The sequence below is a fragment of the Pinus tabuliformis genome, chromosome 9 (genome assembly GCF_031772625.1).
Source record: "Pinus tabuliformis cultivar Carrire ecotype Pingquan chromosome 9, CPIR1, whole genome shotgun sequence".
NCBI classification, from domain to species: Eukaryota; Viridiplantae; Streptophyta; class Pinopsida; order Pinales; family Pinaceae; genus Pinus; species Pinus tabuliformis.
The window spans coordinates 1,765,969,213-1,765,985,661 of record NC_142307.1 but is presented as its reverse complement, the minus strand read 5'-3'; the positions used below and the strand labels follow the sequence as shown (position 1 = coordinate 1,765,985,661).

The window sequence follows — 16,449 nt, the reverse complement described above, 5'->3', positions numbered from 1 at the left end:
AGAAGTGAGATTTTTCTCACTAGACTTCTATCAATCATTTTCTCTGTATGGATTGCTAGATTTGAGCATCCATAGATTTGTACTCAGATTTACAACTGCATAATAATAAAACCCTCAACTACTGCACCAGTTTTCCCAAGTTGGATTTTTCCGGGGACATTGGTCCAAAAATAACGGTGTTTTATTGTGTGAGTGCAACTCTTCTTCCAATGTTTTTATTTCTTCCACAGTATTTATTTTGTGAAGGTTTAGTGTATATGTTTTGATATTTGCCGTAGGAAACTGCAAATTTTTTGGTTGATTAATTTAACAAATAGAAGAAACATTATCAGTTGCTACAGTAGGATTCGCGGTCACCGAATTTTCACAATCCCTACTCTCAGTCAATTGGTTCATGGCATCCCCAATATGAAGTTAGATCATAAAGGAGTGTGCAAGGGATGCTCTTTGGGAAAACATACAAGAAATTCATTTCCGAATAGTGAAACTAGGTCTAAAGAGATATTAGACCCCATCCATTCTGATGTGTAGGCCCATGTTTAACAAATCACTTGGAGGTCATCTCTACTATGTAACATACATTGATGACCATTCTAGAAAGACATGGCTCTACCTTCTCAAAACAAAAGATGAAGTATTTGAAAAGTTCAAAGAGTTTAGGTCCAAAGTGGAAACCCTAACCAAAAGAAAGATAAAAACTCTAAGGTCCAACAATGGTGGGGAATACACTTCTAAGGAATTGATTGCATATTGTAAGGAAGTAGGAATTAAGAGGGAGTTCATTGTTCCCTATTATCCTGAACAAAATGGAGTGGTCAAAAGGAAGAATAGGTCAATTGAAGAAGGCATTGGAATTTCGAACTATGCTCCTTGATCGAGACCTACCAGTATTCTTATGGGGAGAAGCAACAATGAGAGTCCTGTACATTTAAAATAGAAGTCCTCATAGAAGTCTTAATAATATAACACCTGAAGAAGTATTCACAGGAAAGAAGCCGAATGTGGATCACCTATGAATCTTTGGAAGTCCAACATACATCCATGTTCCAATGGACAAGCGAAAGAAGTTGGACTCTACAAGTATCAAGGGAATATTCGCATATAGTCTCTCCTCAAAAGCATATAGAGTCTACATTAAGGAAGAAAGACATATTAAAGTGAGAAGGGATGTCATATTCGATGAAAATCAAGCCTACAAAAAATCTAAGGAAATTCCTATTTATTCTGATGACGAATAAGTTCCCATATTTGAAGAAGAAGAAGATCATCATGAAAACCCTACTACAAATCAAGAAGAAGAAGAAGGACCAAGTAATCCTATTCAATCTATGGTCATCCCAACCACAAGGAAAAGGCCAAATTGGTTAAAAATTACATCAGAAGATGTTGAAGGACATGAAGCTACGAAAGGAACCTTCAGGGAAAGTAAAAGACCAAAGAGATACTCTGGTTATGCTGCATATATGACGAAGTTAATTGAAGTTGAACCATCTACATTCAAGGAAGCTACTCATCAAGAGGAAGAAAGCGATGCAGGAAGAATATCAATCCATCATGAAGAATGGGGTCTGGGAAACCATTCCTAGACCTAGTAACAAATCGATTGTCACCTCCAAATGGATCTATAAGATCAAACATGTTGTTGATGAAAATATAGACAAGTACAAAGCTAGATTCATTGCAAGGGGTTTCTCTCAAAAGGAAGCCATTGATTAGGAAGAAACCTTTGCACCTATAGCAAGGTACACTACCATTAGATCTTTGGTTTCATTGGCTACTACAATGGGTTGGAATATCCATCAAATGGATGTGAAGACCGCATTTATGAATGGGACCATGAGGAAGTGTATATCAAACAACCTAAAGGCTTTGAAGTTAATAGCAGGGACTCCAATGTTTGCAGACTTAAGAAGGCCCTATATGGTTTGAAGCAAGCACCTAGGGCATGGTATGCAAGGATGGATGCATATCTGCTTAGAATTGGGTTTGTAAAGAGTTTTGTTGATCTGAATCTCTACATCAAGGTCGTGAATAATGAGCCCGTCATTGTTCTACTATATGTGGATGATCTATTCATCACAGGTGTGGAGCGAAGAATTCAAAAATGCAAGAAGATGTTGGCAGCTGCATTTGAAATGAAGAATCTAGGACTAATGCACTATTACCTAGGTTTAGAAGTATGGCAGAGGCCTGGGGAGATATATTTGGGGCAAGGAAAGTACAGCATCAAGTTGTTGCAGAAATTTGGGATGATGGATTCCAAGCCGATGACTACTCCTATGATCACCAATCTCTAGAAGTTGAGGGGCTTTGACTCTAGTCGCATGGATCCTACCTCCTATCGGCAGTCGATGGGTTCCCTAATGTTTCTGGTAAATACTAGGCCAGATATATGTTTTGCAGTGAACATTCTTAGTCAATTTCAATTGGAGCTTCGTCATGATCACTGGATAGCTACCAAACACATATTGAAGTATCTTCATGGAACTATACATCACTGCCTAAAGTATGATAGTAAGGAATTCAAGCTAATTGGCTTCATAGATTCTGATTAGGGTGGCAGTGAGACCGATGGAAGGAGCACTACCGGAGGATGTTTTAGTTTGGAAGCTACTATAATCTCATGGATGAGTAGGAAGCAAGATCTCGTTGCTTTAAGTAGTGTTGAGGCAGAATATGTGGTTGCATGTGAAATAGGAAAGGAGGCTATTTGGTTAAGGAAGCTTCTGAAAGATTTGTTCAAGAAGTCTCTAGGTCCTACTGTGAATCTGTGATTAATTGAGGCAATCAAAGTTGTATCAAGATGTTTGGAGATCTCGTGTTTCATGCTAGAACGAAACATATCAACAATAAGTTCCACTTTATTAGAAACCTGATGCAGGATGGGATTGTGAAGTTGGAGTATGTCTCAATAGATGAACAGGTAGCAGACATACTAACAAAGGCTCTTCCTAATAAGAAGTTTGAATATCTAAGGAACATGCTTGGTTTAGTAGATATTGTTGATTGTATTGATGATAAGAGATTGGAAGAGATTTGTTGAGGCTTTGTGAGTGAAGCATTGCCTGGGAGGACATCTGGTCGGCACTTTGTGTTGATGTCTAGGTCCCAAAGTAGGGAGGGTGGCGTGGGTCGTAGAGCTCTGACCATGGATATGCACCTAGGTCCCTGGGTTGGTGGTTAGCAAGTAAGCCTGATGGTACCTAGAGAGGCTGAAAGCTTGATTCCACCTTATTCCCACTTGGATAGATTGCCCTGGTCAGGAATCTAGTGCGTGCCACTACAATGCATAAATTGATGAGAGACCAATGGATAGATTGCCCTGGGCAAGAATCTAGTTTGTGGCATTGCGGTGCCTAAATTGATGAGAGATCAATAGATAGATTGCCCTGATCAAGAATCTAGTCCATGGCATTATGGTGCCTAAAGTCTTCATTGTTCATATTGTTCGAGATCTTCCATTGTATTTGTATATTATGAATACCTCCCTAGTTAAGAGGGAGTGTTGGAAAATGTAACTAGGTTCGGTCTTCATTAATGTATATGAGTCATCATGAACTGTACTTGTCAAAATAATAAAGAAAATAACTTTATTATTGTATCAATGACTTATTAAAGCATGGGTTTCATGTTTGGGTCATCATTATATTAGTCAAAGTCCCCATTGTGGACTCCTAGGATTAATATTGAGTCTATAGAGCCATTATACATTTAAAAAGACCCTTCTTAGGCTCTTGAATCATGTAAAAAGGTTTACTATTTAGTCAAATATAAATTATGTAACCTCCACACCAAGTCGGCCTAAGGACGACACCAATTCAACCTCACTTGGAACCTATAAATAGAAGTAAGTCGAATTCATTTGGAAGCATCACATCTCAAGCTAGTTCGATATCTCTAAGGAAGCCAGAGAAGTGTGAAGTGGATCAAAGAAGTCTAAAGGAAGTGCGATTTGGGTCAAGTCTAAGGAGAAGAAGAAAATCGAAGTTTTGGAGCTACTCTCCCTCTGTTTCGTGCCCTAGTTTGGGAGATCGAAGTCTTCCAAGTGTTGTTGTTACTAGTTGCTGCCTGATGTCATAAGTTGTTGCATAGTTGAAGTTGCTAGGGTGGAAGTGATGCTGCAAAAGGGTCGAACATCTGGAAGGTTGACTTGGTGTGGAGAGAAGGTTTGGTCTAGGTTGAAGAGTCTCAAATAATACTATTGAAGGAAGAGAATTTTTCACTGGGTTTTCCCCTCGAGGGGTGTTTTTCCCTGGCATAGTGCCTACATTTTGTGTCTTTTGTTTTGTGATCTTCATACACATAATATGGTAATTGCTTGATGAAAGATAAGATAATAAAGAAGTAAAAGCAACCAACATAACTCACAAGTAATTATCAAGAAAGAGGAATCAAACCCTAATCTACTTGTATTGATTTCTCAACAATTTTTTATTTTGAACAATATATGGATGGGCTATCATAGGGCTATCGAAAGAGGGTTGTAGATGTCACCTACAACTACGCATTCATGTGGTTGGATGAAAGATTCAAAAGGAAACATGACTTGGAAGAGGTAGCAGTATGAAGAAAAGCCAGATGCAGAGTAGAATATCACTTTCCGATGAAAAGAAGGATGGCATGACTGACATGGTTTGTGAATGAAAGTGATGGATGGTCGATGCCCTACGAACAAATGAAGCCTCCATAAAGATAAAGACAAAATTCATGACATCGAATGGAGGAGCTATACAAGCAGTTGAAGATCCGATGATCTCCACCAAAGAAAAGATAGTTGTTGCTGCAAGTAGGTCCCTAGGTAAGAGGGAGCCAGAAGCAAGTTTTTGGTTAAGAAGGAACTTGGAAGCAAGTCCCTAGCTAAGAGGGAGCTTGAACAAGTCCCTGGTTGAGAAGGAGCTTGGGTACATTCCTTTTATAGGAATGGGTACATTCCTTCATAGGAATGGGTATATCCTCCCTAGTTAAGAGGGAGAGATAGGCACACCATTCTTGTCTTCACTTTGGAAGAAAGAATGGAGGATTGGGTAAGCATCTAGCATCTGATACTCTTCAAGGATGTGGTGGGGAATCCAAGATAAGAGTAGTCGTAGAGGACCAATATTTTTTGAGGACTAGGAATCCAAAATAAGAATAGTCCTGGCAGGACATACCATGTGAACACCCGGGTGAGGTATGCTCCTTGAGAGACAATGATGATGGTGTCTATAAATCATTGGTCTCGCCAGCCTTGTGCTCTGATCTTGTGGAGAGATAGAGTTGTTAGTCAAGGCCTTGCTATGTAACAATGTTGGATGATATGACGCTATACAGATGGGTTACCAATCTGACTCTTCTGATGAGAATTCTTTAGATTGAGAATGTCCAAGTACCTTGTATAGATTATGAATACCTCCCTAGTTAAGAGGGAGTGTTGAAATATATAACTAGGTTTAGTCTTCATAATGACATATGTAATCATGATTTAATACTTGAGGCATGGGTTTCATGCTCAAGAGAAACTTATTTTTAGGTCAAGCACCCATTGAGTGCTTCTAGGACTTGTTATTTATTCTACAAGTCAATTGAGTCATTATCATGTATTGAAGACCCATTTGGGCATGTTACATATTGCAAAAAGAATTTATTTGAATCAAATAGAGTCAAAAGACCCTCCAAGACCTCGTCATGATGCAAAGATCAAGTCGTCCTACATGAAGGGACAAGTCAGCCTAAAGATAGCAATTCATACCCCTCACAAGCCTATAAATAAGAAGGAACTTGACCCCATTTGGAGAATCAATCAAGCAACATCGATCTTCTCAAGATAGAAGCTGGAAAAGGACAAGAAAGAAGGAGAAGAATTGGATCAAAGTTTTTGGGCCTCTCTCTCTCTCTCTCTCTTGTGTTAGGGTTTCTACATTTGTTGGGCAAAGAAATTTGTTGGACAGAAGAATTCATTGGGCAGCTCGAAGTTGCAGAAGAATTTGTGGGGTAGGTCGAAGTTGCAGAGGAATTTACTGGGCAGGTCGAAGTTGCAGAAGAGTTTGTTGGGCAAGTCAAAGTTGCAGAAGAATTTTTTGGGCAAGTTGAAGTTCCAGAAGAATCTGCTTGGTAAGTCAAAATTGCAGAACTTGCTAGAAGCAAGGTTTGACTTGGTCTTGGAGGGTCTTGGTCAAGGATCATAGGCCTTGGAATTCGTCAATTAAAGTTCTATAAGAAGAGAATAATTCTTGTGGGTTTTCCTCTCAGTTGGAGAGGTTTTGGCCTTGGCTGATTGCCTATATTTTGTGTCCTTTGTCTCATTGTTATTTATGATTTGGTAGTTGTTTGATGAAGAAAACACTAATAACAATCAAGTGAAAAGAAGAAGCTAATATAAAGAAGTAAAATCACATCACAAACAGTTATCAAGTAAGAGAAATCACCTACACTTGTTGCCCCTAGATTTCTCGACAGTACATGACAAAATCCAATGGAGTGTTGAAATCCCCCCAATCCTAAAATCCTGTAAAACAGTGAAATCTGTTGGATTTTGAGTGAGATCTAAAATTCTACTTTCTCCATATGAAATCCAATGAGGTCAAAACCCCTCTCAAACATTCTGTATCAGTTCATGGTAATGTTAAAAATTTAAGTAAAAGTGAATTAAAATAACATGAAAAAAAGTGTAGCATGTCAAGTCAGTGTTTTATTTAAGCGATGGGTACTTTTTTTAGTGGGCTCATGATACAGGAGTTCAATAACCAATGTCACTAACATCAAGGTACATAGAGGGCTTGGTGCTCTTGATTAAATACTAGTTCCACACCCTTGTACATGACAAAATCCAATGGAGAGTTGCAATCCCCCCAATCCTAAAATCCTGGAAAATTGTTATGTCTATTGGATTTTGAGTGAGATATAAAATTCTACTTTCTCCATATGAAATCCAATGAGGTCAAAACCACTCTCAAATAACCTAAGTTGAGTCATTTTCATCCTTTTACTTTAAGAATTTAACATTACCATGAATTGCATAGCATTTGTAAGGCAATACGGTCAAATACTAGGCTTCTGGTTTTGGCCTCAAACCGGTCAAACTGACCGGTTCAGACTGGTTCGGTCTCGTCCTGATAAAATTGAATCAAACCTTAGTTACTGTCCCAAATTTCTTTGAACCTCAAGAATGAATAATTTAATGGTGAGTTTAATTGGCCAGGTACATTATTTTCATAAAGCTTTTAAAATAAAGGTGTTGAACATGACAATCTTTAGTCTTGACATTTTAATATTTTTTTGGGTCAAATTTGAAGTTGAACGATATTTGTATTTGCTTTTTGTTTGAATATCTGAAGTTATAACAAAATTGCCTAAATCTTTTTTCCAAACTTAATGGGAAATTTTACCATATTCTTTTCCATGACATAACTTTTCCAATTTCATTGTCCTCAAATTCAAACATCAACACTTAAAAGTGACTTAGAAACATACTGCATTCTGGAGAAAAAAGACATAATAAAAGCAATCCAAATAGGAAAGTAAATTAAACTATAAAAGCGATACTTACTCGCCAACCAAGCAAAATGAGGTGTCCTGAGATTTCATGTAATTTCGTAGCCGAACAAAGTCAAAGTACGAACTTATAAATACCATGATACCACCCTGCATAATTAAACAAAAATGTTGAAAGGACTTTGCATTAAGAAAGGAAATAAAAAATTGTTAAGATTTGCAAGCAGGCATAACTTATAGAAAACTTAGAATCTCATTCTGTTGCTATCAACTGGCTTTAGGTATGAACAGTCAAATCCATGAACTTTGGTTCAACTACTTACACTACCAAGGAAGAAGTATAAAACTAAATAGAACATTGGAATTAGACCTGGGTAGGCATGTGACTATGCTAAGAAATATAAATAATACAAAATATACCATACCAAGAACAAAATGAAGGATGATGAATTGTGAGTTACAGTAAGAATTTCAGATTCCATGGAATACTCATGGAGTATAAGAAATATAGCGTAGAGATACAGAATAGATAGAATTCTGTATTAAAGCACAATCATGGCATACCTGAAGTGGATCCTTGATTTTTGGGAACACCTGCAAGATCACTAAAATGCAGTTACTTCCAGAGCCTTGTAGTCTTTTCATAAAGTTAGATATGATCAAATACCTCACAACCTTCAATCTCGTGTCACCAAAACCTCTAAACAAGTAAACCTCAAATTAAAAAGCTTCCGCCTTAATTTTTATACAAACCCATAAAAGGAAATAAAAGAAACGGAGAGCTTACTGTTTGAGAACACCTGGAAGAACACTAAATTATAGTTAATTCCAGTGCCTTCTAGTCTGGTCAGAAAGTCAGATAGTTCAAAATATCTAACCACATGCTATCTCATGTCACCTAAACCTTTAAGCAAGTAAATTTTAAATTAAAAAAGCAAAGATGGCACTTTCTATTGACACAGACATCATCCAGAAGGGACCAAATTGATCATAAGTCATGACATATACAATGAACGCAGTGAAATAAGTTTCAATACTTCTCAAGACCCAAGATAGTGTAATCATGATTCATGGAGATTCCAACAAGGATACATAATCACCGAAAGGTTAGTAAAAGAAAAGTACTCAAAATAAAGAAGTTCATCAAGGACCCCTAGTGTACCCTAATTCTTTTAATTTGATGCATGAATTAAATAAACTTAAGATTCTTGTTCCCTTCAATGAAATTGTAAAAATACCTGCTTTCAAAGAGGATGTAAATAAATTTATTGGTAAACCTTCGAACATACAAGAACCCAACCACGCAACACTCACTGATCCAATTAATATAGCAGCATAGATCCATCTTAACCATGGATCTAACATGAGCTGAGAGGGATCAAATTTCTTCAGGTGCAAACATATTTTAGAGTGCAAAAAGCAATGTGTAATTTTTTATTGTCTAAATTGTATTTTTGAATGTTATAGACATTACATAACATGTGCATTGAGAAATTTATCATATTATTTTAAGTATAGGTCAATATTAATTCATATTAAAACATTTTATTCATAGCTTACATTGGATATTTTATTCAATACAACATTAAAATATTTTATTTTAATATATTTTTTTCTATATATAGATATATATGAAATTGATACCACGTGTTAATTTTTTTTTGAAAAGTATAAGGTTTAAATATCTTACATATATAATTTTACTCTAATTACTTTACATGAAATTACTTAGGTCATATGGATAACTACTTAAATATGCATGGCATATTTTTTTTCTTTCTTATTATAGTCGACATTGCTTTTCTATTTAGATAATATTTTATTTTTATTTTAAGATGGACAGACATACTTACACATCACCTTCACACTAGGTTGTAGAATAAGCCTCTTGGCTCAACAAGATGATTATCCTAGGGTCCTTGTTGTGCCCTATCTTGAAAGAGAAGAAAACCATGTTCCACCTTTCTATGACAATATTAAGACTTTTGATCAAACTTTGCATAATTACATGCTAGACTCAGGGGAATCTCATAATCTGATGCCAAAAGAGATTGTTGAATTTTGGTAGTTGTGGGCGGTATTCTTCACTAAAGTCGACCCTAAAGAAGAAATTTAAAATTAGAATTTAGAATTTAATTTTTGTCTCCAAAAGTACAAGTCGTCTCCAATTGTTTAAGTTGGCCTAGCAAGAAGAGACGTGCCCCTTGGGGCACCATGAGATCACTATATATACCCACTTGACCTCCTCACTTAGACCACAATTTGGATCAACATCATCTACTATTGTTTTTGCTCACATGCACGAAAAAGGGAGATTTTTAAGGAAAAATTTAAAGGACGAATTTATGAAATAGAATTAGAAGGACAAGTTTATTCTGAGGCAGAATGTAAAGGAGGGTTGAGTAATAGGAGGGTCGAGTTACAGGAAGACTATGGGAGGGTCGACTTACAGGAAGACCACAGGAGGGCCGAGTTGCAGGAGCGCCACAAGCTGGGAGGAAGGAGGCCGAGAGGCCTCAGAAGCTTGATGAACAAGACCAAGATATCTCAGGCCTAGGAAGTGTTGAGAAATCAATGCTAGTAGTAATTAGGGTTTGATCACTCTTCTTTGATAATTACTTGTGAATTATGTTGGCTTCTTTTACTTCTTTGTTATATTATGTTTCATCAAGCAATTACCAATATATGTGTATATGAAGATCACAAGAACAAAAGACACAAGATGTAGGGGGCCAGCCAAGGCAAAACCCCTGTAAGGGGAAAACCCAGTCAGAACTCTTCCTTCAATAGATTCAAAGACAAGATGAGATAATCCAAGACTATTTTTACCTAGACAAAGAGTTCCTCCAATCACCAAGTCAACCCTTCCTTCTTCTTCAAGTGATGTTCTCCCAGTAGCAACTTCGACCTAGAATTCCAACCTGGCAACAACAAAATCTCATCCTCCCCAACAGCAGAACTTTGACCCCAGCAACAAAACTTCGACCTGCAATAGATTTCAAAATTTCAGCCTTAGCAATAGCCCAGTAACATCGCATGTATCAGAGAAAGATGGTCCAAAACTTCAACATTGTCTTCTCCTTCAGTCTTCTTCCTTTCCTTGGAATTTCGCACCTTTTTTTGCCTCTCTTTCTTGTATATCAAGCTTGTTGAGTGAGTGAGCAAATGGATCGAACTGTTTGTCTATATATGGCCTCTTATGGGGGTCTAATTGCCCTAATGTAGGCTGACTTCATCTTCATACGACTTGGTGTGGAGGTGTCAAATGACCTATTTAACTCAAAAATAGATCTATTTACATGATACAAAAGCCCAATAAGGGTCTAATAAAATTTACAATGACTTTATTGACTCAACATAAAACTTAGAAGCCTACAATGGAGGATTTGACCTATAAACATGATGACCCAAGCATGAAACCTGTTACCCACCACTTTGTGGGTGATTCCCCAAGAGAAATTTTTCTCCATGATGAGCCTCAGCGGGCAGCCCCTTGATGCCTCCTACTAGCTCGTTCTGTCATTTCTCTGCCACCTGAGCTAGCCATGTGGTCCCTCACACACCTGTATTGATTGTATGTTTGAAGGTGGGCCTCCCAAATCTAAAGGTATGTCTTGTCATTTGGTAATTGAGTATTGGGTTAACCTATCATGGATACTTCTGGGTATGGATTAATGGGGGGATTTGGCGGAAAGTGCGGGCTTAGTTTGTGCTCATGTCCCCTTGATCTCTTTTGGTTGTTACACTTGTGTTGTAGTGGCTACAACCACCCTCCAAAATTTTGCCTTCGCTTCGTTTCAGAGCCTCCCTCCTCGAAATCATAACAGCTACCCTACACTGATCTTTTACAATAAAATTTATTTCTCTTTCTTTTGACAAATACATTACATCATGACTCAAATACAATTATGAAGATTGACACTAGTTACATTCTTCAACATTGTCTCTTAACTAAGGAGGTATTCATAATAATACATGCGTAGGTACAAGGATGTACTCAAAATGATATGATCTATGAAGATTCATAGCATATGCAATGTTAAAGATTAGATACTTGACCAAGGTATCTAACCGGTTGGGACTAAGGTGTTATCCAAGCATCTGCCACTATAGGTACCATCAAGCTTCAACTCTAACAGCAAACCACAGCGATCTGGGTATTGTATCCAAGATCAGAGCTCCACAAGACATACGATACCCTCCCTCTTCGAGATCTAGACATCATCACAGGCCAACCAAATGTCCTCTAAAGCATCATACAGGCATGCAACCCAAGATACTTCATCTCTCCCTATAAACTAAATCAACAATATCCAAGCTTCTATTCGAATTTCTAAGTCTAATTGTTAGAAATCCTTCATGTACTTTCTGATTTATTTCTACCTACTTGTTCTGTTTAATTAACAAGTTATTTACCATGTAAACACTGAAAATAAATACAAGTCCATGCTCAACACATTACAGATCATCAACTGAAGGAAAAACAAGCACACAAGTGGCACCATTGTTTTTGGACTAATGTCCCCGGAAAAACCCAACGCAGGAAAACCAGTGTAGCTATCTGAGGGTTTTATTATTAAGCAGTTTTAGAATACAATCTAGGTGCCAAACCGGCTCACCCAACAGAGAATGATCTTGGTAGTTGTACCTCTCAGTCGGAGACAAATATTCCATCTAAAACATCAAATGAACAATCCCACGGCTCTTAGCTCCAATCTGCCACACGAAATCTCCAGCGTCTGCCTCTAGGGATTGCGCCAGCCTCTCTAGCCCAAAGTCAGCCCAACGTCACCCCAACTTGCCCTGCGTCGCCTCTGGAGACCCTGCGTCTCCTCTGGAGACCCTGCGTCAGCCTCTAGAGCCTCTGCGTCACCCACACTGGCTCTCTCTGGCACTGCGCTGTTGCCTTTGTGTGGGCCCTGACTAACTTTGCGTGGCCTCTAGCTGGCTCTGCATCCCTCTCTCCCGGCTTCTGCATTGATGCTCCCGGTACCCTCTCCGTCTCTCTGCTTCTCTATTCACTGCCCCTCAACTGCAACTCTGATCACTCATTCGATTTCTTCAGCAAGCCCTACCCTAGAAAATTGAATTTTGATCAACTCAGTGTGTTCTCCAAGTGACCCTCAAGCCTCCTCTTATACTTTTCTCATTGACAAGTCAACGACCGAGATTAAATCTCTAATCAATGGCTAAGAATAGATTTGGCTTGATCCATGACTTTGGACCCTTCTAACACAGTTTTATATTAATTCACATTAATATCTTATTTTCCCTAAGTTTAGACTTAGGGACTCCATTAAAAATATTATTTATTTTAATATCTCCCAAAGTGTTTAGAATCTGCCCAACCATTTCTGGGTATTGGAGATCTCATGTGCTTTAGCCTCTCCACCAATTTTCGTGGCTTGAGCACATCTGATGCTACCCCAAATCGACACTCCCTCTTAGCGAGGACTCTGCTCTAGTAATACTCCTCACTGGGCATCACCATGATCATCCGGCATCAGTCACTGAACTGATGCTAAGCATGTTGCCCAACATCCTCTGCACTGTTGCATCATGTGCTACTACCCATGGCCCTGCCACTGTCACTGTTGCATCTATACGACAACCCCTCTCATCATGTTGCATCGTGTTGTCCATAACAGTGCCACTGCTAACTGTCGCACTACAACTCAGCTACTGAGAAGTTAGCAACTGATCTCCCAACTCTGACATCTCTGTCAGGCTAGAGACACCCTCGATGCTGAAACTCCTTTTGTAGCTGACAAGTGCTCCCTCTCTGACCTCTACGCTGCTGCAACAACTCCATGCACCTTGCACTACTGCCTCACGCTGTCCTGGGACTCCTGCACTGTAGCTCCCTCTGTTGCTCCATCCGCATCTGTCTCTACTGACATCCTCCCATAGCAAGGTATAATCCAAGAGGCTGTGTACCTCGAGGATCCTGCCCCTCATCGCCTGTAGTCCATCTGACTACAGCTCGATGTCTCCCCACTTGAGTCCCCTCATCGCCTGTAGTCCATGTGAGCACTCATGGCATAGTCATCATCTGTCTCCACTTCCTTCTCCACCCTTGTTGGCGCGGCCTTGGTCTCAGAAGCCTCTCCCTTGCTCTTCTTCCTTGGACACTAGCTCGCATACTGACCCAATTCCCCACAGTGGAAGCATTTGACCTTGGAGAGGTCCTCCTCCTTCTGTTTCTCCTGCTTTCCCTCAGATGCTAGGGCAACATCCTCCTCTTCCTCCTTGATTCTAACCCCTTTGTCGCTACTTCCCGCTTTGGTCAGCCTTCTGATCTCTTATTGGCGAAGAGTCGCCCACAGTTCCTCCCAATCTAGAAGGGTCAACCTATCCAGTATGCTCTATACAAATACCTCCCAGTCTTCTGAGACTGCGTTCAAGGCCGTCCTCACCATCAATTCTTGATTTGACGTGGCCCTATAGAAGTCAGCGGATCTCGAATCTCCTTCAATCAACCGAGGAAGGTGTCGATATGTTCTCCCTTCTGCATCTAGTATGACTGCAGCTGATTTTCAAGTAGCATCTTTCTCTGCACGAAAGTATGTTGATACAATTTCGTCAGGGCCTCCCACATCGCATTTGCCGTTTCATTCTCGACAATATGTGGTACTACATGGTCCTTGACCCCATCAAGGATGATGCTCTTGGCCCTCGCCATTTCCTCCTCATACTTGTCATTCTCAATCGGGTCAACTGGGATCGCTATCGTCTTCAAGGCGAAGTGCTTGAGACGATTCCTGTTTAGAACGAACAAGATTTTGGCCTTCCAGACTACGAAGTTTGAGGTTTTGTACAGTCTGTCCTGGTCTCTTACCCCGTTCACTGCCATTTCGTTGCTCCTCTACTTCCCTTCTGGAAGTTCTTGGTGTGACTCTCTCTGAGCCTCGATTTCCCTCCTAGAAACCCCTCTGCCAATGTCGAGATGCCCCCACTTCGATCGTTAGTGCAGTTGCACCACTGATCCGGATTTCTTGGCTAGAAATCCTCAGTAACAGCTCCCTCCTCCTTGGTCTTGCCCTGTTAGGTATTGTTCTGACCACAGTACCCCACCAACTTCACTCTGATACTTACCCACAACCTCCTATGCCTCAGCAAACTGAAGGTTAGAGCTTCTAGGCTCTACGCAATCCCAACACCAGCAAAATCTGCACCTCCTGACCACGGGCGTCAATCCTTCCTGACTGAGAAAAATGACCAGGCACTGCATAGGTCAGGTCTGCTCTCTTCTGCCACTGCATTGATCCTCCTCTCGACTCAAACTTGATGACGCGGGCACTGCATCACCCCCTCCTTGCTGCTTTTCCGCTAGGAATAGCTTCTGTCACTCAGGACAGTTGTTTCTATTGTTGCTGCCCTATTCGGCTAATGCCCTCAGTGCTCCTGTGATCTGCAACCACACTTTGATAGCATGTTGGAATTTCTAAGTCTAACTGTTAGAAATCCTTCATGTACTTTCTAATTTATTTCTGCCTACTTGTTCTGTTTAATTAACAAATTATTTACCATGTAAATACTGAAAATAAATACAAGTACAGGCTCAACACATTACAGATCATAAACTGAAGGAAAAACAAGCACACAAGTGACACCGTTGTTTTTGGACTAATGTCCCCGAAAAAAACTAATGTGGGAAAACTGGTGCAGCTATCTGAGGGTCTTATTATTACGCAGTTTTAGAATACAATTTGGGTGCCAAACCGTCTCACCCAACAAAAAATGATCTCGGCAGTAGTACCTCTCAGTCAGAGACAGATATTCCGTATAAAACCTCGGATGAACAATCCCACAGCTCTCAGCTCCAATTTGCCCCATGAAATCTCCAGTGTCTGCCTCTAGGGACTGTGTCAGCCTCTCTGACCCAGCATCAGCCCAGCGTCACCCCAACTCGCCCTACGTTAGCCTCTAGAGACCCTGCGTCAGCCTCTAGAGCCTCTGTGTCACCCACGTTGGCTCTCTCTGGCACTGGCAGCTCCTGGTTGCCTCTGCGTGGACCTTGACTGGCTCTGTGTGGCCTCTAGCTGGCTCTGCGTCCCTCTCTCCCAGTTTCTGTGCTGATGCTCCTGGTACCCTCTCTGCTTCTATATTTACTGCCCCTCAATTGCAACTTTGATCACTCCTTTGATTTCCTCAGCAAGCCCTACCCCAGAAAATCGAATTCTGATCAACTCGGTGTGTTCTCCAAGTGACCCTCAAGCCTCCTCTTATACTTTTCTCGTTGATAATTCAACAGCCGAGATTAAATCTCTAATCAATTGCTAAGATTAGATTTGGCTTGATCCATGACTTTTAGACCCTTCTAACTCAGTTTTATATTAATTCACATTAATATTTTATTTTCCCTAAGTTTAGACTTAGGGACTCCATTAACAATATTAATTATTTTACTATCTCCAAAACTATTTAGAATCTGCCCAAACCATTTCTAGGTATTGGAGATCTCATGTGCTTTAGCCTCTCCACCCATTTTTGTGGCTTGAGCACATCCGATGCTACCCCAAATCAACAGCTTCAAGACTTTTTAACATATCTAGGTTTTGTTTGCAAGTTTATCAATTAAGAATAATCAATTGTAGTGCTTTAGCTATTCTCTAATCTTATTCTTTCCTAAGTTGCAGGAAACGCTGGGCAGGGGGCCGTTTCCTCCAGGAAACGAAACGGAAACGGGTTTCCCCGTACCGTACGGCGGGGAAACGAGTTTCCGTCCGTACGGGCGCGTTTCCCGAGATGGAAACGCGCCCGTACGGACGGAAACTCGTTTCCCCGCCGTACGGGCCCCGTTTCCTTTAAAAAAACACTTGTCGGTTAAAAAAAAAAATTTCTAATTACTTTAGGGTTTAGGTTAGGGTTTCTAATCACTTCTAGAAAGCGTTTCTAAAGTTATAAAAGAGCTGGGCCTCTCATTCTCTCATCACACTATTCAGCAAGGAGTTTCTGAGTTTCTCTTGGAGATTGGCA

The 16,449-nt window shown here is 39.9% G+C and overlaps 1 protein-coding gene across 4 annotated transcripts in view; it reads right to left on the bottom strand.

Moving 5' to 3' along the window:
- LOC149155848 (protein NUCLEOLAR FACTOR 1-like) overlaps positions 1–16,449 on the bottom strand; it is a 305,921-nt gene that overhangs the window by 43,806 nt on the left and 245,666 nt on the right. For all 4 annotated transcript variants that reach the window (XM_089446065.1, XM_089446064.1, XM_089446066.1 and 1 more), the window contains 2 exons: positions 8,035–8,064; positions 7,526–7,620 (listed from right to left, as the gene is read on the bottom strand). In XM_089446065.1, the coding sequence (XP_089302191.1) occupies positions 7,526–7,620; positions 8,035–8,064 (125 nt within the window). The remainder of the gene's footprint in view (positions 1–7,525; positions 7,621–8,034; positions 8,065–16,449) is intronic.